At 35.2% G+C, this 25,282-nt stretch overlaps 2 protein-coding genes across 3 annotated transcripts in view; one reads left to right on the plus strand and one right to left on the minus strand.

The window, feature by feature from the left end:
• The window catches only part of LOC112055504 (serine proteinase stubble), a 166,139-nt gene extending 149,329 nt beyond the window's left edge, over window positions 1–16,810 (plus strand). For both annotated transcript variants that reach the window (XM_052884947.1, XM_052884948.1), the window contains exons 4-10: window positions 6,621–6,782; window positions 7,192–7,632; window positions 8,365–8,622; window positions 9,658–9,850; window positions 13,131–13,428; window positions 14,141–14,290; window positions 16,149–16,810. In XM_052884947.1, the coding sequence (XP_052740907.1) occupies window positions 6,621–6,782; window positions 7,192–7,632; window positions 8,365–8,622; window positions 9,658–9,850; window positions 13,131–13,428; window positions 14,141–14,290; window positions 16,149–16,286 (1,640 nt within the window). In that variant the 3' untranslated portion in view covers window positions 16,287–16,810. The remainder of the gene's footprint in view (window positions 1–6,620; window positions 6,783–7,191; window positions 7,633–8,364; window positions 8,623–9,657; window positions 9,851–13,130; window positions 13,429–14,140; window positions 14,291–16,148) is intronic.
• A 5,375-nt stretch (window positions 16,811–22,185) lies between these two features.
• Window positions 22,186–24,756, minus strand: LOC112050402 (proteoglycan 4-like). Its single transcript, XM_024088665.2, has one exon. The coding sequence runs from the start codon at window positions 24,577–24,579 to the stop codon at window positions 23,587–23,589; it is 993 nt and encodes a 330-aa protein (XP_023944433.2). The 5' UTR covers window positions 24,580–24,756; the 3' UTR covers window positions 22,186–23,586.
• Window positions 24,757–25,282: the final 526 nt, after the last annotated feature.

The following is a 25,282-nucleotide window of genomic DNA, read 5'->3' on the forward strand; positions in this document are numbered from 1 at the left end:
TCACTCGATGTTTTTCCTTCACCGTCTAAGATACGTGATATTTTTTTTTAAAGTTGGAGGTTCATGCCCTGGACCGGATTCAAACCTACCGTAACGAAGGCAAAGTTCATATCCACTGTGCTATAACGGCACAACTAATACTACTAGATACTACTACTGCAAACCGCATTGGACCAGAATGGCCATCCTGAGAGGAGACTCGTGCTCAACAGTGAGCCACATATGGGTTGTTAATGATGCCACTGCTAATAAGAGCGTATCATCCCATCGTACCTGGAGGTATATAAAAGTAAAACGTATTTCCCACACAAAATCCCATTTCCCACGTGTCGGCGCTAGAATTCATCAATCTCATGTAAGCGGTTATTGCGCTTCAAAGCTAAATTTCCCATCAATAGGGCGATTCCATAAAGCTCTCACTTCCTATGCGATTGAGGTTTTCTTAATTGGTCCAGGTCTGGCTGATGGGAGCCTTTGACCGTGGCTAACTACCACCCTACCGACAAAGACGTACCGCTAAGCGATTTAGGGTTCCGGTACGAATTCGTGTAGAAACCGAAAGGAGTATGTATTTTCATCCTCCTCCTAACAAGTTAGCCCGCTTCCATCTTAGACTGCATCATCACGTATCATCAGGTGAGATTGCAGTCAAGGCCTAACTTGTAAAGAGTAAAAAAAGCGTAATATTTTTTTACCCGACTGCGTCAGAAGGGTAACTTTTCGAGCGTATCTATGAAAATGAAATTTTTTTATTAAACACACAGTAACAAATTTTTAATACAATAATAGAGTAGATCCCTGGTATGTATGTATAGTGGTGAAGGATGGAATTTTGACGAAGATAAGCCGTCCCAAAGAAAAAGAAGTTCATACCTCTTGATAAAAACTCCGATTTGTCATACATCCATACAAACTTATTAATTACAATAATGTATATGTATGGACTTTTAAAGTCTAATCCGGAGGGTATCGGCCCAGATCGGAAATGGATTCTTCGCCGTTGGTATCTACTGTCTATGTGTGTCCATTTCTTTGGCACCAAGCCAGACAGTTTTTGACATATGAGGTGTCATTGAGTTCGTCAGAACTGTGGCAGTGACATAGACTATATAATTTTTTTAAATGGCGCCCATAAATGATAAAATGTGGGGATGGGATTGTTTTTTTCTTACCCTTACAATATGGGTATCAAATGAAAAATATCAATATTTAATAACTAGAATGTAAGTATTTAAGTAATTAGTAAAATGTATTTAAAATTAAAGTCCGAAAAAAGAATATCATCATAAAAACAAAATACCGACTGCTTAATAATTGTAATGAACTGAAAAGAGAAAAGTATCATAATAGCTATATAAAATTCTTACTAAATACTTTATGGTGCTGCTGGCGTTGACAAACAAAGTTTTGGTAGATTAAACATCAAAAAAATACCATGACCGATTTTTCAGTGGGCTCTCTTTATCACGATAATCTAATAACATTGGTTATCTGACGTTTGAAAAGTGCTTGTAAACTAAGCTTTTGAAATGAATAAATTTTGACTTCGCTAAAGGCCCTTAAAGTTTGACCTTTAATAGTTTTTTTCAAAAGGTTGACATGAAGCTTTCAGTGACTACATTAATATAATTTCTCATATTTATTAATCTGACCTTAACAAGCTCTTAATCTTACTTTAGACACTAAAGTCGTCGTTATCAACCCATATTCGGCTCACTGCTGAGCTCGAGTCTCCTCTCAGAATGAGAGGGATTAGGCCTTAGTCCACCACGCTGGCCCAACGCGGATTGGCAGACTTCACACACGCAGAGAATTAAGAAAATTTTCTGGTATGCAGGTTTCCTCACGATGTTTTCCTTCACCGTTTGAGACACGTGATATTTAATTTCTTAAAATGCACACAACTGAAAAGTTGGAGGTGCATGCCCGGGACCGGATTCGAACCCACACTTTTCGCAATCGGAGGCAGAGGTCATATCCACCTGGCTATCACGGCTCTCCTTAATATGCATATGAATTAATATTAGCCTTACTTTAGTTTTTTTTAGATAAGTAGTTATGATTTTTGCTTGCATTGAGAACAGACCTTTATACACTTTAAGCAAGAAGCGTGATCTGAAGACGTTTTGAAATTTATTGTGCCCGATCCACCCTCTATACCTAAACGTCTGATTTACAACTTAGAAACGTGCCATGGACTTTACGATTTGTGGTCTATCTAGACTTTTTGACGACTTCTCCAGTGCACTTGTGTGTTTTATTACATGGGAGGTCCTGGGTTTGATTATCAGGTCGAGTCAATTAAGAAGTTGGAGGGAAATGGGGAAAATTAATATTTAATATGGACATACTCGTAGAGCATTACAACGTATTTTAATATTATTTTCTCAAGACTTTTCACTGTCGGGCAAAGGGATCATCTGGTTCTAGGCATCAATAGTTCCACAGTAAAACGGTCCGACAATTCTCGGGTTCGATTCCCGCCCGTTGGACCATGAGTACACTTCATACGTGTAAGAATGCACTGCTTACCCTGGAACGCATTACAAGTCTAATAAATATAAATGAAGACATTTTCCATTTTGTATCTATACTAATATGATAAAACTGAAAAGTTTGTTTGTATGTTTGAGACACGTGATATTTAATTTCTTAAAATGCACACAACTGCAAAGTTAAACGTGCATGCCCCGGACCGGATTCGAACCCACACCCTCCGGAATCGGAGGCAGAGGTCATATCACGGTTTTTATATATACGGAATAAATAAGTATAGATTAAATAAATTATATATTTTCTAAATTAGCTCGTATCTGCTCTGACTTCCCGTACCTAGTATTCCGTTAATTATTTTAATTTGCAGTGGCGGCGAGCTTTGCACATCCCATCATTTCAGTCAAGCAATAAACGTTAAACTAAATGAATTAGGTTAATTTAACTGTCATGTATAATTAAATGAGTTCTAACTTCAATGCTAATCAAAATATGCTGACAACGATTACGTAAATGAACGTTGATATTCTCGGAAAAAATTACGACTCTGATATATAATCGTAATGAGAAAGATTTTTTAAAGGTAGGGTTAGGGTAGGTTTAGGTTGGAAGTAGAATAGGATAGGGGTAGGGAATGCGTCAAAGCGAAGCTTGCCCGGGATATATAAATATAGGGAGTTTTATATAAATTAAGAGTATGCTAATAGTAAAGCAATTTTGTAGAAGTAACAGGGTATCTGCGATCGTTACTTTCGGAGCTACAAAGATTTAAGGCTTCATATTGGCGCTGCCAGGGATCACTCAAAAGCGCTCTATACTAAATTTCCCGAATTTTAGCGGACTCAGAAGTAATTGCAAAAATAAGAAAACTAATGTCAATCAAATTCACAACATTTGTCAGAACAACTTAATTAACAAATCAAACTGTAACCAAAGAAAGACCCTAGAATGGCAGAGAATGACCTTGAGTCACGCACTTGTGAACGTTGTGTGTAGGATTAAAGGCGCCTTTGACTGTTAACAAACACTCCCCTTTTCCACTCAAGTCACTCTCCCCGCCTATTCCAAGTAAGCCATAAAAAATTATACAACAAGAGATGTGCATGCACAGTGAAGCCGTCCGTACCGCAAGTCGTTGCAACGCGTCGATAATACGAAGGAATGATGTCATCGCTGTAAGAGATGATTATGCTGGCCACTCACCATCCAATAGGTCTACGTACTTGTAGCGCTAACATAGACATCCGATAAAACTAATCGTGTGTTGGCCGCGATTCGCATGATATCATGCACATCGCAAGAAAGTAAGAAAGAATATACAAAAGTATTTTGCTTACCTTGATTACTCGCACCTACTTGTACTCTTAGTAGCTTTAATATCAACTAAGTATTTCTAGATTATTGTAGACAAAGACATTTGAAAGCTTTGCCCTCATGTCCGGAGGTAGTCGGAAAACATTTTATATTCCTCATAATAGCGATAACTGCACAAACCTAAAACGTCATAACTCTTATAACACAAATTTTAAATTTAAACCTTATGTATTTCAACATAAAGTGTAAATTTCATTGGATGAATAAAATATATTTTTAAGACGTAAGGCGGATTCCGTAATAGATTGGTATTTACGGCGAATTTCTCAGGCTCCAGCGTTGAGAGTTAATGGGAAATGAAATGGACATTTCCCATGGAGGCAGTAGCGCTCGATTTTCACTAGATAATCTTGGATTAATATTGATTTAGGCGCATACTTGCCTATCCTCTATGGAAATTGAAGTGATTATATTACTAGAGCCGTGATAGCCCAGTGGATATGACATCTGCCTTCGATTCGGAGGGCTGTTGGTTCGAATCCAGGCTGGGGCGTGCACCACAAACTTTTCAGTTATGTGTATTTTAGGAAATTAAATATCATGTGTTTCAAACGGTAAAGGAAAAATATCGTGAGGAAACCTGTATAAGTAGGTACCTGAGATTTTTTTAAATTCTCTACGTGTGTGAAGTCTGCCAATCCTCATTAGGCCAGCTTGGTGCACTATTAACTTAGGTTAATCCCCCTCATTCTGAGAGGAGACTCGTGCTCGACAGTGAGCCGAATATGGGTTTTTAATGATGATTTACCTAGCTACGATTGTCTTGGCAGTCCAGGGGATTTGTGGCTCCGGATTTACGAGATCCTGCTGTCCTTTCTTCTAGGGTATTTTCAGTAAAAATTCCCCGGAGTCGGTAGGTATAAGTTGGTGGAGAAGTCCTAGGTTCGAGAATAAAGTCGGCTATGAAATATTGGGATTTTTAGGTCGGCCTATGAAATATTGAGATCTGTGCAAAAATTAAATGTACTTATATTAGGTCTAAATAAAAAAAACGTGAAAGCGTAAAAAAAAGTTCAGTAGTTTTTAAAATTTTCGCTTCGCATTAGCATTCAGATTAATTTATATACGACGAGTGATTTAAGCGACGAGGAGACTTGTTTGACATAATAACTAGATAAAAATCTTTTATAAAAAATAGTTGGTTTTTTTATAAAACACAACCAATAATTAATTTAATATGTGCTCATTTTACTACGAAAAAGACTAGTAGTGCCATCTTGTAACAATTTTACAATTATGAAACTTAGTTTCATAGTTTTAATTATTATGTATAGTCGTGCGTCGGCAATAACGTAGTTCCAGTGTATACCAGTAGATGGTGTTTTTGAAGTTTACATTCCAGTTGGATTACATTAGAAATGATATTAATAATTAGAAAAATTTCTTTTTTGAAATGATTTAATAAATAAGAATATTATCTTAATTTTAATTAATAACAGATTAGAAGCTCTAATTTTTTTATACAATAATAATAATTATGGTTCGAGTTTGGGCGCTCGCTCACTTCTGTACTTTCGTCGTCGGGTCTTCTCCGACCCGTGCTTCTGTACTTTAAGTAAAACCAACGTAATTGTAGTACTTATCGCTAGATGGCGTTTCCAGAAACGTTGCGTAGGTACTTCTTACCTTAGCCGGGAAAGCGCGGGAATTGTAGGTTTCAAGTGTTAACCTCCAACGCAAAAAGAGTGGTGTTATATGTCTGTCTGTCTGTCTGTATGTGGCACCATAGCTTCCGATTTCAATTTAGCTTTTTTTGGTTTATGTGAAATATGTCGGAGTATTCTTAGACATGTTTCATGAAAATCGGTTAAGACGAAAGCAAATCTATATTCGTCTCTTTATAATAAAATATATTATTTTCTTTCCCTTTCATCTGGTAAACTACACAAGTTGCTACTTGCCAATATTCTTGTTGATTTGTTGCTTTTATTTTAGTGCAATAATGATTGATGCATGACGCGTCTATTTTTATAAAATGTCTTTGCTTAGGGTCAATATTTTTAATTTTTACATTTTGTTTCCTTATTGTTTAATATTATTTAGAAAGTCTTAGTAAGTATAATGTTAATGATGAACGATAAAAAACTTGAAAATGAATTTTGAAAAAATTTCTGAGCAAAGCTCGCTTGGAACCCTCGCCGAGTTTAATTATCATTAATCATCATCATTATTTTAAACGTCAGGTTATGACAGTTTTACCAAGTTTGGTACTAAAGTTTGTGTCAAAAACCCCTAAAATTGCCTTAATTATTGAGTTGTCCCTCTAAAAATATAAATTCATAATAATTTAGAAATAATATGCTGCAATATGTTTCTAAAGTCTATATTTAATACAGTCAAAATATCGTATATACAGACTTCGTATATATTGAAGATTTAGATTTTTTTTAATCATACATGAATTGACAATGAACAAATTTAACAATTTTTTTTTATTGATGAAAATTGCCGCCAGTTGAGGCAAATGGTTGTAGAATAACGTATTATAGGTATATCGTTATAAGTCGCTAGGTCAAGAAAGAAATAGGTATTAAAATTATCATCAATTTAAAAATATTAAAGAGTCAAAAAATCTCTGAAAATACCTCTAAAAATTTTAGGCCCCTAAAAAATCCCATTTTACTTATTTGCTTATTTGCCCCCTAAATCTGGGGGAAAACCCCTAAGTTGGGAACCCTGGGTTATGAGATAGTTTTGATTGAGGAATATTCATTAGTTTTCAAGTACTTGACAAAGATTTTATTCTGTTGCAGGTTATCAGATGTCGCGCAAGTCGTGCACGGTGGGCGGCGCGCGCGGCGCGTGCATGTGGGTGCAGGAGTGCAACCGCGTGGGCGGGCTGCATGCGGGCGTGTGCGTGGACGGCTTCATGTTCGGCTCGTGCTGCCGCCTGCCCGACCCGCCCGTTGTACAAGGTCTGTGTCTGTAGCTTGTGTATGAGCGCGTCACCAACTGAGCCGTCGCGCCATCAGTGTGGGTGCAGGAGCAACCGCGTGGGCAGGCTGCATGAGGGCGTGTGCAAGCACCGCACGTATAAAGTCTGTTTGTAGCTTGAGCGCGTTATCAATTGAGCCGTCAAACCATCAATGTGTAATTTAAACGTGTTGTCCTAGGTGCGTAAAATATACTTGATTTCGTGAATCAAATAAAATGGTACATAACCTTAATTTGATTAACCGACCTTGAAGTTAAATTATAAATCACGTAAAAATAATTCAGTCCGAGACTGTACCGGGCGATTACTTAGGTGCTCCAAACTCTATATTGAAACACTATCGCCATCTAACAAAAAAGAATTCAAATCAGCCTAATCTTATATTTCAGAAACGCCAGCTCCAGTAACTGTCACGGAGCGGCCCTACACAGCACCAAGCACGACTCCAAGCACTACAAGCACGACAACAAGCACGACTCAAGCACCCGTCGAGCCGTCAACAACAACCGCAAGACCGACCATTCAAACTATTCAAACCGACGCGCGACCGTCGTTCATGACCAAGCCCATAGATGGCGCTGCATACAGCTACCGCCCTCCAGAAATAAACTTACCAGTAGGCAACTTAGAAGCGAATAGCGAACAAAATAGTGATAGTATAGTTAATAAAATAACATATAGCAATGTAAATAAGTACCAAAATGTACATAGGCCGATCGGTGATGTGGAAACTAGTCCCCACAACAAAATTTCGTCTAGTCTTAGCATAATGAGCGGGGCGCGACCTATGGCCGTGTCGGAACAACACGCGGAGAACAGTATTCCTTCAGGTAAGAACCACGTGATATCAGTTGCCACACATAGGTGGCGCTGTTTTTACTTGACTATAATATAATATAATGAAAAAAATTAATTCTTTCAAGAAAAATCCTTTAACTTTTGTTAGTCACTTGCTACCACGTGTTATCAGTTACAACACATAGATGGCGTGGTTATGACTTCGCTTTTATTTAACGAAGAACGAATTATTTCTGGAAAAATTCAGTTTTTTTAAAGCAACTATTATTTTACTAAACGAAGTAGATCCACCTGACGTTAAGTGACGTAGGTAATCATTGAAAGTACTACGTGGGTACTAAGTGAGGCGATGCCCTGCATTTGTCAACATAAAGCAAGTACAAAAATATTAACCTATAGGTTAATATTTTTGTACTTGCTTTTAAAGGTAGATATGATAGATATAACCTATACGTTAATATTTAGCATATCTACCTTTAACAACAAATAGTTTAAGAAATAGAATGTCAGGGTTGTAGCCCGGACAAGCTCTGTGACATATAGAAAATCCGTAACATCAATTTGATGATTGTACCTTCATTTTTGAATTCAATGCAAACAAACAATCAAATTTTTCCTCTTTTTAATATAAGTAAATATTATACTAAATTAAATATATAATTAAAGATAGATAGATCAATTTTAAAAGCTAAAAGCCGTATGTTAAAGCTTATTTATTTAAGCGAGCTCTTTAATAAACTAATCATAAAATTAAACATTTCCAGTACACATGATGTCTCGGCCAAGCAACTTGAACACAATCCACTGGCAAGCCACAACCGAACCGTCCTTCATAACTAAACCGAGACCGAACTGGGAGAAGCCGGCGGGAAAACCGAAGCCGACCAAGAAATTCACCACCACCACCAGCAAACCCCACAAGAACTATCTGAAACCAAAGGACCCAGCTATGAATATGATCAATAAGACTGATGATTCAACCCCCGCGTCTGTGCAGACCACAGTAGCTTCTAGTAGTGCTGGTATGATACTGTTTTCCGTAACTTCAATATAGATAACTAGCAGACGCCGCGCGGTTAAACCCGCGTGTTCTTGTTTCCGTAGGAGTACGGGGGTAATATATAGCCTATAGCCTTTCTCGATAAATAGGCTATATAACACTGAAAGACTTTTTCAAATCGGACCAGTAGTGTTTGAGATTAGCGCGTTCAAACAAAACCACACATACAAACTCATCAGGTTTATAATATTAGTATAGATATTTATCTAGATATAATAATATTATTCGTCGTCAAACAGGTACTTCCAGATTGATCCCATTTAATTTTCATGAAAATCGGTTCAGTGATTTTGTGTTAAAATGAAAATAACGAAATTGGCGTTAAATAAAATACTATGACGCTTTCGTTCAATATGCTAGGACACTCTAAAAACAGAAAAATAAAATGTTTTAACTAAAAAATTCAACCGACTTCAAAATCACATAAATAAAGTGATAAAATATTGGATAGAAGCAGGCGTTACTTTGCGGAAGTTCATCATGATTATATAATGATTTATTTATTTTGCTATCATCCGCGAAAATTCGGCGAACCCATGCGACAACGTCACCCAGGTCCGACAAAATACTCTCTACGTACGTTTCACCCCGAAACCGGAGCATCCTCAGGAGATGTTGACTCTACAACGTGCAAATTTGCATTTGCACGTTGTAGAGTCGCATGGGTTCGCCGAATTTTCGCGGATGATAGCAAAATAAATAAATCATTATATAAAGTGATAAAAGTTAAAGAAACGATGTTATTTTTCGCTTTTTAGTTTATTTTTTTGTGATTTTGAAATCGGTTGAATATTTTTGTTAAAAATATTTTACTTTTCTGTTTTTAGAGTGTCCTAGGCAATCCTACCATTATTATAAACGCGAAAAGTATGGATGTTTGTTTGTTTGGATGTTTGTAACTCTTTAACGCCGCTACTACTGAATTCCACGCGGACGAATATCGCGGACTTCTGCTAGTATTTCATATTTCATATCATATTTTACTTGAATTTTTCAGAATGCGGCGTGACATCCATGTGGCCGCGCCCAGAGACGCGCATCATGGGCGGCAAGGACTCCAGCTTCGGGCGCTGGCCGTGGCAGGTGTCGGTGCGGCGCAACTCCTTCTTCGGCTTCTCCTCCACACATCGATGTGGAGGAGCCATCATCAACGAGGGCTGGATAGCTACAGCTGGACACTGTGTTGATGAGTTAGTTCAACTATTGATTATTATTATTTTGGCTTTGATTAGACACGGGCATAAGTTAGTTATTTCTGCATATCGTCTCCAAAGAGTAAAAAAATCTTTTGTATGTTTGGGTGTACTGGGTGTCTTCTATAATAAGATCCCCAAGACTGTGATGGACCTGCCAATGCGTAGCTTTAAGCAATGTGTTAAAAAACATTTACTTAGTCGAGGGTACTACAACATTGATGAGTTCCTTAATGATAAAGATGCTTGGAGGCCGTTGGATCAGCTTCCACCTTCACACAGTAAAACTATAAGAAATGTAAACAGTAATTGTTATCAATTGTAAATTATAATACTGTATGACTTTTTCAAAAGAGCAACTGTTGAGTTTCTTGCCGGTATCTTCTCAGCAGAACCTGCCTTCCGAACCGGTGGTAGAATCTTTACAAATAGTCAACTGACGTGTCAAAAGTGCTTGTAAACTCAGCCTACTTGAAATAAATGATTTTTTATTTTTTGATTTTTGATTTTGATTTTGATTGATTGATTATCAATATTTTGGCTTTGATTTTGATTGATTGATTATTTTCGAAATTTAAACTATCGTGAGTGTTATTCATATTAAATGATTATGAGTTTCGATCGTGCCGCGATGCAAGAACCAGCTCATGACTAAGGGCTATGGGTTCGAAAGTAGTCGGGCATACTCCGACTTAATATCACGTGAGTTTTAGCCGTGTTTCATAATCATTTAATATGATTGATTATTACTATTTTGGCTATGAGGCTCTGATTGTAAAAATTTCATGATAACCGATTTATTAAAAACTAGCACAAGTCCTCGCGGTTTCAGTCGCGTAGTGCCCGTTTCTCATAAATGTAGCTTCTCAAAGTAATAACATAAAATTGAGAATTTTGAAACCCCCTGAATGTCATGAAATTATTAATTACACTCTCGATCAAGTCATCAATATTCTCTTTCAGTGCGCTTTCGTTAGAAAACCCACTCGAGTATATTTGCAGACATTCGGTTATTCTTCCCACGTTCACCCCCACAACTTTAATTAGCTCGCGCATATGTCACTTTTAATACAAAAAAAAATCAAAAATTTAAATCGCTTCATCCGTTCAATAGCTATTGTGCCACAGATAGATTGACAGACAGACAGACACGTCTCTTTGCATCGGGGGCTAAAAATAATAAATTTTTCGGAATTAAGAAAATCTCTATTTAACATAGCCATCATATCTAAAAGCATCAGAATAATCTCTTACAGTCAGTCACAAGATCAAGGTCATTTTATTCACTGGGGAATGAAGTTCGCAAATATTATGTCATTTTGTGTAATACTGTTTTGTTCTGACTTGACAACTGTAAATTGGTAATGAACTCTATACTCTGATGTAATTTGAAAACTTACTAAATTTTACCCTGTATGGGTACTTGGGTAGGTTTCAAATCTAGTAAGTTTCAAGTCGGGTTCAAGTCATGAATAGTTTATCTATCTTTCGATTGTGATACTGTCAGTGTTGAAAATTACATAATTGATTTTCCTGTTATTCTATTTTTTTTTGTAGTTCCTACCTAGTCGATAGATTAAGCTGATAGTTCACCTGATGTTAACTGACAAACCATCTTTTACAACAGAGTAACATACTCATACCTCAGGGTATTATAGAATGTTAATAACAGGCTTTACCTTCAACAATGGGCATATGTGTTAAGCCTTGTCTTAAGTAATTTCCATTTCAGACCGAAATTTTGGATATACTTATTAGTTCGAGTCCTGCTGGCCAATTCACTATTTTGGTCTTTATTAACAACCTATTAAAATAAACATCAAATCAATTGACTAAATGTCATCTACATACTGATATCCACCAGTAAGCATCGGATCACATTTGTTACATAGAATCTTAATTTCGTTTATGTCAACTAGCTTATATCAAAGATACTGAACTAGCCTGCTGGTCGCGCTATGAATTGGCGAGCTTTTCCCACTTGGTCTATAATTGGTGCGTTGTTTGTGTTACCTCCTTGTGTCTAAGAGAGCTTAAGCTATTGGTCCTTGATTATGATATTTACAGAATCTAACATTCCTGCTTCAAGAAGGCCTATTGCTTTAGTGGGTCCCTAAAATAGGCTGATCATGATTAAGTACTATTATTTTCTTAGGCTCACAGGTAGGTACTATAATCTCAAATAATTTAATATTCTATGTAAACACTTATATTGTTACTTTTGTTTAACTTTACTTTTGTTTGTTGCATGTTTTCCCAAATTATTTTCAAATGCAATTTAATTATAACTTTAGTATAAATGTTAGCATAGTTAAGTAATGCAGAAATTCAGCACCTAGAATTCTTGTTAAAATACCGTGCTCGCTTGGGTAAGCTGTATAATTAGTAGATGTTATCTCGTAGAATAAATACGAAAAGTTTTAATGTCGTGTTTTTGAGACACAACATATGTTGCAGTCAAAAGTTTGCTTTTGTGACTCTTTTTAAAATTTTTTTGGAGGTTTGTTCTAGCAACTTCGTGAAATCTGAAAAAACTTAACGGGTAAATAAATCTGGAAAACGGTTTTCCTAATGTAAAAAAACCGAGGAGATTTTTATACGACTGTGAGTAAGCCTTGGTCTCTATAAACTGACTTTGTTACTTGTCATAAAATTACCGAAAATTGAGATAAGCAAAACAGAAGTAGCAAACAAGGACCTAGGTACTTAGTTTTTAAAATGCAAACTCTGGAACTTCTGGCAGAATTTTCATTTGGTTTTCACTAGCACTAGATTAGCTTTTTCCTAAGATACTTTATATATCTAAGTAGGCTTTGTTTTAATAAGATCGAACGTCGTAGAAGAAGACAGGCAATTCGATCAAAAACATACTGATGGGGATGTAAAGAATACGGATGTAAAGAAAGGGGGCGTATAGAATAGTACTCCAGAGATATTTAGAATAGTACCTACTCATCAGCCAGAAACGCTTCAGCATGGGGAGTTGTTTTTTTTAAGATTAACATTATAAGTGATTGACTCATTTTGTCCTCAACTATAGGTATAAAAAATATGGTTAGGATTTTATATTTTCTAAATTCGCTTAGGCATGCTCTGGTGCTACAACATCGGCTGTAGCGATATAACATGCTACTGGAAATGACGTAATGCTAAGCGATTTAGCATTTTGGTGTGATGCTTCATAAAAACCCTCAAAAGACTGGGTTTGACTCTCTCCCAAAAAATGGTTACATTTTAACACTGAATAAAAAGTCTTATTATTTCTTTTCTATTTCAGTCTCCTGACCTCACAAATAAGGATACGCGTGGGAGAGTACGACTTCTCATCAGTATCTGAACAGTATCCGTATGTGGAACGAGGAGTGGCCAGAAAGGCTGTCCATCCCAAATACAACTTCTACACTTACGAGTACGATCTGGCTCTGGTCAAACTGGACTCGGTGGTTCAGTTCGCGCCGCACATATCCCCGATATGTCTGCCGTCATCTGATGATCTGCTGGTAGGGGAGAACGCCACTGTCACTGGTTGGGGGAGGTTGTCGGAAGGGGGAGTTCTACCTTCAGTTTTACAAGAGGTATGGTTTAAATGTTTTATTTTCTTTTAGAAAAGGGGTTAAGAAGCTTAATTCACTATTCTTCTGGCGGGCTTATGGTGATGTTTGATTCTGTATCGATTAGTATTAGATGTTAATGATAATGACCATCATTGTAGTAGCCGCCACACAGTGTAGGGTTTTTTTATTATGACACAAGACTACCCACATGCGCTCTCACAAATATATAAATTGTTACTTTATAATTTAGATTTTAAGAGCAGTTTTAGCCCAGTGGTTCTGGATAAGGAATCTTCGATTCGAGCGTGGGTATTACTACTATTCTGCCCAGGGTATTCCTCCTCTAACAATTAAATTACACGTGTCTCAAACGGCAAAGGAACATTGCGAGGAAACTTGCATAAGTGAGAATTTTTTTTTTTATTTTCAACGTGTGTGAAGTCTGCCAATCCCCATTGGGCTAGCGTGGTGGACAATTGGGCTAACCCCTCTCATTCTAAGAGGAGACTGGTGATCAGAGAGCCAAACATGTTGTTAATAATAATGATGATGAATTTAGATTTTAAATTTCAAATAAGTTAAATGTTATTTATTTTTGAAAAAATAAATGTCTTAAACCACAATGTTATTTAGCTCGGTGTACCATTCAAATAATGAGTCACTACATCATCGTATTTTCGTTTCTGTGATCATATAACTTAGATATTTCAACGAAATCTATAAAACTTTCCAGGTCCAAGTCCCGATAGTGTCAAACGATCGGTGTAAGTCGATGTTTCTCCGCGCGGGCAGACACGAGTTTATACCAGAAATATTTCTCTGCGCGGGCCACGAGCGGGGCGGACACGACTCTTGTCAGGGAGACTCCGGCGGGCCATTGCAGGTATTTCTTTCCCCATGGTATATTCTTCCTGAATTTCGATGTTAGCCGATGGTCAAGCAACCAACGGTGTTGGGGCATTTTTCTAACAAGCCATCAAAAAATTACAACTTAAGAGCCGATGTTTGTACCATAGAACGATATTTAAAATCAAGTGGTAACCTTTTTAAAGGAAATATTAGTTTATGGATGCAAAATCTGGAAAATGGCTTAGATGATAAACGACACACCAGCAATTTTCGCTACGTTTATTATTTTGCCTGACTGGCCATGAATAGGTATCACATACACAAACTTGTGAGCTGTATCGTTGGTCGTGATTAACTTTTATTTCCTGGGCTCTAACCATTAGCAAAAGTAATATCTTCTGAATTAAATATCGTCACAACATCATATCAGCCGATGCACTGCAGGACATAGGCCTTTTGTAGGGACTTCCAAACATCACGATACTGAACCGCCTGCATCCAGTGAATCCCTGCGACTCGCTTGATGTTGTCACTTCACCTGGTGGGGGGTCGACAAACTCTTTGCTTTGTAGTGGGACCCCAACGTCCATCGGCTCTTCGAACTATGTGCCCCGCCCATTGCCACTTCAGCTTCGCGACTCGTTGAGCTACGTCGGTGACTTTGGTTTTTCTGCGGATCTCGTCATTTCTGATTCGATCACGCGAAAATCCTCCTAGCATAGCTCCCTCCATCGTCTACTGTGTGTTTCTGATCCTTCTTATGAGACCCATAGTTAGAGACCAAGTCTCACTAGGTCATCACTGACAGCACTTAAGACTTTTCTCTTCAGGCACTGAAGAATTTAATATAATTCATGAAAACCGTGCACTGCTTTGCCCATAAAATACAATTGCATTTGCAGACATTTCACGAATAAACTAAAAGGGAAGGCAAGACAGATAAGTTTAATGGCTAAGACAGTAACCACATTTAAAGTTGGATGTAGTCTCTGCGCGCAGATCTAGCTTAATAACTCTCCGGAGATGGCTCCAACATTACATTGTCAAGCAACACGTAATTCCGACTTGCAATTTGTGCTAATGTTTGCTCCAGACACGGCTGTTAAGCTTCGCTTGTTCCTAGACAGCTACACTGTTATTTGTAACAGTCGCAGATTATTGTAGTTAGTGTATATTATGTATTAGTTACTAATTGTTTTTGTTATTTATGTTAATTATCGATCGCTAGGTATGATATTCATTATCACTATCCACTGGCAAGACTTTGGTTTTTCTACCAACTAAAGTAGGCACTAGTGTAATTGTCATAGAAGCGTGACCACATAGGTAAAAAACATAAAACAAAATATAGATTATAAAAAAAATTTACTAACATAAACGTAATGTTTCTTTTATGTAAAAATGCTAAAAAACACTAATCGGTCGGTCGGTTTGACCACTAAATATATATTTTATTCCTTTATGTCAAACTAGCCGAAGAAAATGGGGATTAAATATAGCATATGACACTCAGAAATAACGTGGCTATCTAGTGGTAAAAGGATTTTTAAAATCAGTTTAGTAGATCCAGAGATTACCCTTACAATACCACAAATTTTACCTCTTTATATAGATGACAAAGACAAAACTTGTAAAAACTATCAGGCACTCAGATGGTGGTAAAATCCTTTCCATTCCTTAATGAAACATACATATACACAAAAGATGAATTAATATATTTGGAGGTATATAATTATAAATAACCTATATAACATATTCCTAACGCAGCAGAACTTTTGTAAACATTGGCGAAACTCCACGTATACAAAAGTCGAATAAGTTATACCACTAAGCAATTTATTATTACACTGAAGTGCTTAACATAAATAAAATAAGTTTCTCCGTATTTCCAGGTCAAAGGAAAAGATCAAAGATATTTCCTGGCAGGTATAATAAGTTGGGGAATCGGATGTGGCGAAGCGAACTTGCCCGGTGTTTGTACAAGAATATCTAAGTTTGTGCCTTGGATATTGCAAACCGTGAACTCTTAGACCAACACGCCTGTTTGTATCTAGCAATGAACTAAGTGACGGTGACATACAGGCAAAGATAAGTGAACCGGAGAAATAGAAGAAAGTGAAACAAAGTGATTTAAATCAACTTATATGTGACAAGATTCATCATATCAAACCTATTGATTTGCGGAGGTAGGTATAAAATTTTACAATGTTCTCTCAGGAAATTGTTGGGCATCTAAATGAACACTGTTTTTCGACAAATTGTGTCGTCGAGTTGTTGACATGATGTCCCAAAAATAAATCTTTATACAACAAATTGACGAACTTTGTCCTCGGGTTTGATATGTTGAAATACTTTGTATAGTAATATTTTGTTACTTCTAATGCTAACCATATTGCGGTCTGCAGACCTTCAGTTTTAGTTGTACAGTTTTATCTAATCGAAATTTCAATCATTAGAAAAAAACTGTACAGTCAAAACTGATCAGTTCAGTTAAATCAGTACAGTTAAATGTGTAGGTCTGTGACCCGCTGATGATAAAGAATATGGATCTTATTTTATGACAGCTATAAATTAGTAGCTACACTTACCTATTGTATTCTATTATATTTTTGAATTCGTGGATAAACTTTTTGTAACAACATTCCTTCGATATAAAATGGATTAAATTTTCAATGTGATATATAAAAGTGGAGAAATCAACATATTATTTTTGTCTTTCAGACAAAATACACTACAAAATGTCAAAACCAATAAAAGAACTATATATTATTTTATAGTTACAATGAATGGAAGAATCAACAACTATTTTGTTTGCACCGACCAAATACCCTAATATATAGCCAGAGAAGAAAAACAAAAAACCTATATTGAAATTATGGAAAAAGAAGAAACTAATTTCTTCTACTAGCATAGAACAGACTAAAAAATATTTGGGGCGCCCCCAAACCAGGTTTTTAGGGTTCTGTAGTGAACAAGGAACTGTTAATGTATTTCTGGTCAGGTTACACAAAGTGATGATGATAATGATGAACTAAAACCGATTTTACAACCGATTGTCGATAACGAACTGACGATTCGAGATACGTTCAAAAATGTTGAATAAATCAACGTTTTCTGAGGCGTTTTATTAATGGAGAAGTCCACCCTAAGGCTGCACAGGACGTAGGTATAACTCTACGTTCTGTGTCACGTTTGCATAACGGTGTTGTATATAGTTATAGGGTTATTGCAGATTATTGTTTGCCAAATTCTTATATACGTATAATAATAATTCTTTGTTGTGTAAAAGATGAACGTAAGTATGTAATGTGATGATTCGTAAACCATATACAAGAGCGTATTTATTTTTGTCTTCACATTTAGGTATATAGTGACTAATGGTCACAGTCAAGCTTCGCTTTGACAGTTACGCAACCAACTAATCGCAAGGAAGCTACCGACGACAAACAGAGTTTTATTCGCTTATATTATGTAAGTGTGTACACATTATATGGAGTTGTATACATTATAGTAGTTATTCTTTATGTAACAGACTTTTCGGGGAAGAATTATCTATTTACGCGTATTGGTGCCGCTGAAATACAAAAACCATTATGTGCTGCAACAAATAGTTTCCATTTAAAAGCAGGCATCTGTTAGTACCATAGAGTATCTGATGGTAAAAAAAACATGTTCAATTAAAATTCAAATACATTAAGTAAAGTTGCAGAGTATAGACAAGGTTGGCCCATCTCAGTCCATATAATTCGACTTGAATGAATGGCGTTATGACAAAGGCGTGATAGCTAGTGACAGATATGTGAGAATGAATCTCGCCCAATAAATAAATGGACACGTTTTATCAAGTGTAGGATAGACAACTTCCATTTAGATTACCTTCAGTTTTAACGGTGCAGTTTTAACTGTACAGTTGTAACTGTGCAATTTTAACTGGGCAGTTTTAACTGTGCAGTTTTAACTGTGCAGTTTTTACTGTGCAGTTTTAACTGTACAGATTTAATTGTATGGTTTTATCTAATCGAAATTTCAATCAAAATTATTAGGAAAACCTGTACAGTTAAAGCTGATAGACACTAAAGACGGACGATTTAACTTAAAAGTTTGACTGTACACTTAAAACTAGAGGTCTGTAGCTTGTTTTTTAAACTAAATTTTGCAAATATCAAAATATAAACATAACGATATAACTATTAATGGGATAAATTATTCATGCATAGCACTAAGTAACTACCTATTATGGTAATATAGCTATCATAGCATTGATATTTGAACTGTTAAATACAATTTACCTACTAAATTTAAACTAGTACTATTAAAGGCATTACGAATTTACGTAACGTTACGAATATCACATTGCATTGCATTTAATTTTAAACATTTCACATCTATGTAAAATTTTTAAATGAAACGTTTTATATTTTTGGCACACAATTTTGCGAGTAATTCCATCAGCGAAATATACTTCCATTTTATATCGTCACAATATCGAATAATGACGAGCAGTAATCTGCAATAAGCGTTCACGGACTAAATCTGCAATACCCAGACATACTTCATTTTAGAAGGCCGAAATTTTGTAAGCCCTTCGAAAAATATCGTCAAGGATAAAAGGACCGCCCATTTTTATGACATTGGGGGCCCAGATTTGAATGAACCGTTACAAGGGCTAAATTAGTGTCATTTATTTAATAATAATATCAGTTTTAGACTGCTTTAACTTCACTTTGATTAACAATTGCATAATCAAGATAATTGTGGGAAACTGCCTACATTTTAAAATGCACGATTTCAACAAAAACACAAGCATTAAAAATTGTTTTTAGTTGTTTATTATTTTTGTGATTTTTATTTATTATTATAAAGGATTTTGCGTAATTTTATTACCTTCTGGGCCAAAGTGGTCGATCTCATTTGAAGGTCCCTATATCGAAGAGTAGCCACGAAGAAGGTTGTGACGATTGGAATCATGATTCTTCATCATTTATCATGGAAAACATCGAAAAAATATGTGGATTCTTGTGAATCTGGACCCTAGATACGTGCTACCTTCCAAAATCACCACAGATAACTCTATAATTGTTCATATATGTGATAGACGCATGGGCTGATAAATTTAGCGTTCACAAAATGAAGTAGGTCTGGCTATGCAGGCTGTTGTTCTATCAGGATTGGACTTTAATAAACGCCCTTACACAATGCAATCACAGCTTGTTTTCGACGCAGTTTTACTATCTGACTCACGCATCGCAGCATTATCAAAGAGCTTTTTGTAAATACAACTACATTATGTAGAATTTATCCCCTTATCGTGGGTATTGTTAATCGCATTAAACCATCGAGTTGTTATTACCTCTAAATCTGTATATTAAACACTCAATAGCTCAATAGTTTTACAGTTGGTTGTTTAAACCTCATCTGATGTTGTATTTGACGTTCCTATTTAAAACTTTTTGCTTCGTTTGAAAAGAAAGAAGATAATAATTTGTTATGTCTTGTTGTTACAAAATTTTATAAGTTTCAAAAGTGTAAGTCCTAAATAGTCTACTAACAAACAATAGGATTTATTAGTGAGTAAAATATTTAAAAACGGATCAATTGACCTAGGTAAAAGTTGTGAATGTCTTGCAAATTTTAATTCGCTGCAAACTTGAATTATTGAAAATTAGCCATTTTAGGGGTAATAACATCTCACTACAATTAAATGAAAGTAATTATATCTTATATAGTATCTTTAAAGTACGTATTTCTATTTCAGTATATAAGCTTAATATTCTATATCGCTTATAATATAAGTTGTGTAAATTTGGTTTAATTAATAATTATACCTCTTAAGATATTTTAGATTAAAGTGTAAATATTTTACATAATTTTCTTGCCTTAGTTCGCTTATTTTAAATACAGTATTAATTTATTATACTATAAATCATCTCCTGTTTTTTCAGCACAATTATGGCTTTCTTTGTAAATATTATGGCTTCATTATTAGTTATAATTAGTTATTATAATAGTTTTAGATTAGTTTTAGAATATAAGTATAGGATCAAATTTATACTTGGTTGTTAGACTATGAACCTATAAATGCTAGAACTTTGTCTTTGTGTAAAAGCTGAAAGTCTGTCAACAGTTTGGCAGTGTCGCATATTTGAATCCCTGTAGCTCCGAAAGTAATGATCGCAGATACCCTGTTACTTTTACAAAATTGCTTTACTATTAGCATACTCTTTATTTATATACATTTAAAAAACTGCCATCATCCCTATTAAGTATCTGGCCCTTGAAACCTGTTATCTCCCAAAGCCACCACCCAGTTGTCTATCGATATACCTACCCTTGGTTGAAACATGAGTTGACAGACAGACAGACTTAGTTTTTCTAAAGTTAAAATTAGTGTGACCTTCTCTGGTTCTTAGTCCATATAATTTTACTTTTGTATTATAATAAAAAGATTTAGTTTATAAGATGTATAAAACAAAAAAATATGTGAAATTTACCAAATCACAATTTGTTATATAAAATTAATGTAATGTATGTATGTGCATTTAGCGAGTATAGTTTAGCAAGTAATACAGTGATGTTTAAAATAATGTATATTATTATATTATAATTTTGTTTGAATGGATAGTTTATAATGATGTTGATGTATTGTTCGTTTGCACAGTAATATTGTTAATAATTAAATATTGACTTAAAATCTGTAGTTCCTTATTTACTTCTAAACGTATTTATACAAGGAATGACCTTTTGACCAATTATCCAAAAATTTTAAGAAAAATGCTGACTTCAAAACCTACAAACGTACCCACTAAACTAAAAGGCGAAAAATATCACGATAATATGTTCTACCTGCTGATCAGTATGAAGGCGGTGCTGAGCCGGTGAGATATTAATTCAAGCCATGTAAAAATATCATAAAGATTTTGCTGTAGCCTGTCAATATATATACTGTTGACAGGCTACAGTTAGTATACCTATTTCTTTAAACTTTTAACGAAGGGACTCACTTGGTTTTAACTGTCCAGCAGTGGACGTACATCGACTGATAATGATGATGATGATTAAACAGCCACCGAGTTATTGAATAGCCTGAACTGAAAAGGGGATAAATCTAATAAGACAGAAGCCCCAGGTGAGTATCGTATCATGCCTGCGCTAATTACCGAATGGAATTATTAATTTGGGCCGCGGATGTTTGTGGTCAATAAATTAAATTCCGCGTTGAATTCCCCAAAGTGGTGGAAACGTTTGGTATCGACCATCACAGAATGGGACGCGTTTTCACATTTAGCGTAATCTATTATTCAATACCTACGGGAGTGAGTTACGGTTGATAGCTGAATCAATTTAGAAAATAATCATGGAATCAGTGACCTCTAACTAAGACCAAACCTTTGGACCTTTGGTTATATAGCATGCTATTTGTAACTGCGAAAACTAGAACCAACCCTTTGGTTATACCTATTAGTAGCTATTTGTAACTGCGCAAGAGAAATCGTCAGTAAGTAACAAATGAAAAGATTTTAAATGCAAAGATGGTTTTTGAATGCATTTGGGTCGATATTCATCTTTATTTGTAAAGTTTGAGTCTCAAAGGTCTCAATAGATTAAATGAAATTGGCCTGTCTCTTCCATTGGTAAGGCTTTGGGTTATAAATGTAGGTTCGAATCCTAGGACGAGCTATGAAGTATCAAGACTTTTTCTTTCAAGAAATTCCCGGTAGCAGCCAGGAATATGAAATTTGTTGATGTTACGCTCCTGTGCTTCAAAGAGCACCTCAAGTTGTCGGTTCTGGATATATTTATTAAGGTATCATTAACATGACAGTCATTGTCACACAGCCATTGGAGCATTGTGGTGGGTCTAAGCTCCATATCCTATCCTATTCTCTTATAATGAAAGACGCAATAGAAAGAAGAAATAAAAAAAAAATTAATATCTACCAAATTGGTACTTTATAAAAAAATGTCTAATCGACGAATTCAGTAAATTGATCAGACTTTTAGATAACAAAAATCCCACATATCTGTACGACGAAAAAAAAACATCACAGCATTTCGATATTCCACATACAGTAACGTGTGTCAACAAATCCCTTTCTGATATCAAATATTGTGGAATGGCAATAAACTGGATGGCTACAATACATCGGCTCGATAAAATGTAAACGTGTCAACGGAATGCGGGACAGGTTGGCGATAAGGGGAATTCGGAATGAAATTACATACGCATCAAGGCGAATCGCGAATGATGGCTAATGAGAATAATCATTAGGAGGCAGGAGTTGTGGCAGTATTTACGTATTCTTGGCCTGAGGAAAGGAAGGTACATAATTCAATAGATAGGTACATATAAATATAAGTATAAGTATGAAGGAAGGTATGAAAACAATTATTAAAAATTTAAGTAATCCGCCAAAGGTTAAATAGGTAGGTATCCTATAGGTATGCAGGTAGGTATACCTCCTAGGTCTACAAATTTGTAGTAAATTAAGATACCTACTCTTAAATATGGTAAGTACATGACTGTAAACAAAAAATATAAAAAGGTTGGATACTCTAATATTAACCGTTTATTAAACATATGAAAGCAAATGAACGAAAAAGATAAAGTAATAAGTTTTTCTAGTAATCAAAACGTAAAAACACTTCCTTTAATTGAGTACCTACTTCAATATAAATACAAAAATAATAGGTTTTTATAATAATCAAAACGTTACAAATGGAAGCTAATATTAAAGCCAATGAACAAAAAATAAAGTAAGTACATATATTACGTTTTTATAGGTAATAATCAAACGCAAGCTATGTAATATTACACACATACGCAACATAATATAACAAACACTAAATGGTCATTAAAATCAAAGTAATCAGTTTATAAACTCAAGTAATAATCAAAATTTTACAAGCACAAGCTAATATTACAGAAAGTTTACATAAAAGTAATAAGTTTCTTTAATATTATTTAATACAAAAGACGTTCCAAACCCAAGCTTATTTAAAGGATATTGATTTAAATAATCAAGTAATAAGTTTCTTTAATAATCGAAACGTTAAAAACACAAGCTACGTGAATATAAAAGTCAAAGTATTATTATATTACGAACTTAAGTACGATAAACTAATATTAAAACAAATGGACATAAATTAAAAAGTAATAAGTTTCTGTAATAATTAAAACGTTACAAACGCAAACTAATATTAAAGTAAATGAATATAACAAATAAAGAAATAAGTTAAGTGATAGATACCTATTTAACAAAACGTTACAAACTCAAATACATGATTAACACTTATAACTAATTTAAATTATTACATTCATACTTAAACATTCTAAGGCCAACACATACCGAATGTTTGCATCGGTGTTCGCAACCACGACTGAAAGTTTTCAAATGATTTATTATTGTTTTCGTACAACTTTCTATAACCATTGTACCAGTTCGACGCAACACAATCGTAATGGAAGAGCATCTCGCGTTTGAAACCACTGTTACACTTCTCAAAGCCAGGGTGAATTGCTCCCGGGGTGTTCTTGCAATTAACGCTGTTGTATTTGACATCGTAAGTTGCTATGGCTCTTGTCACCGGTGCCCTCGGTACACCGAATTCCAAATCCAAGATCCATGGTACATGTTCATTTACGTTCTCTAATTTGCAGAACTCGTCTATCATAGAATTTGGGTCTACTGACAACATTCTTGCTGTTGGGAAATCGGCTTTAGGCAATTTTATATACTGTTCAGCGGGACTTGCCGATTTTTCATCATCTGTTTTATTACTTTCCTCTACTTGTGTATCGTTTATAGTATTACCATCTTTCGCACCTTCCGTTGATGCGGATTCTGTGCGTGCGTCAAATGCGCGATTTTTTACATTATTTCTATAAAAATTGTTACCAACAGGTGTTGGTATAGCGTTTGTAACTCTAGCGCCTGTGTATGGATATATTGGTGCTATCATTTGTGGAGTTAATGCAGGACCTGGTTGTATAGGTGCAGTATACTTAGCAGGGATTGGTTGTATAGGTGCAGTATACGTAGCAGGAACTGTTTGTATAGGTGCAGTATACGTAGCAGGAACTGGTTGTATAGGTGTACTATACGTAGCAGGAATTGGTTGTATAGGTGTACTATACGTAGCAGGAATTGGTTGTATAGGTGCAGTATACGTAGCAGGAACTGGTTGTATAGGTGCAGTATACGTAGCAGGAACTGGTTGTATAGGTGCTGTATAGCTAACCATGGGACTAGTGATCGGTAATTGCTGATTAAACATTTGTGGAGTTTGGTATTGATTATTGTAAAACGTCGTCAATCCGTTCATCGTGATATATCAACTTGGATTATACGTTTATATTTAGATTTATATTAATTCTTCTAAATCGTATAACACTTTGAATTTAACAAAAGATTCCACAACTTAACTTTGTCTTGTAATCTAGTTAAGGGTAACTTTGATGGCGGCCAACATAAGATTGAGATGTTGAGTACAGAAATTTAGTTCATATCTACCCATAGTACAACATCCCTGAAATGAAACGAAACAAATGATAAAATAATTCGATCATACCGAAACCTATTTAGAACAAAAGATAAAACGAATGCATTATGATTGATCTTTTTATCCTTACCTATATCTATGTTGAAGAAGATTAGATTCACCGTTAATATTCTTCACACATGATTATTTTCTTTTGAATTAATTGAATTTAATGAATTGATGTAATTCGTCGTGCAAGTTACGATTATTAAAAAAAACCCCATAAATTGTATTCGAGAACATTAAAAAATGTACGGCTTTTTCATTTTCAACTTTTGCGGGTATTTCAGTAATGATTTGAATAAATCGAGTAGATTAAAAAGCATATAAATATTGTCTATGGTACTATGTACATAACATTAATAGAGTTACTTACTTTCCTAAAAAAATTAGTCTTATTATTTTAAATATACCAGTTGATTTTTCAATAATAAAAGTTCATAAATTATTAAAACGAAATGTCCAAAGTCGGAAGTTGAACAAATTT

Source organism: Bicyclus anynana, chromosome 13 (genome assembly GCF_947172395.1).
Source record: "Bicyclus anynana chromosome 13, ilBicAnyn1.1, whole genome shotgun sequence".
In the NCBI taxonomy this organism is placed as follows: Eukaryota; Metazoa; Arthropoda; class Insecta; order Lepidoptera; family Nymphalidae; genus Bicyclus; species Bicyclus anynana.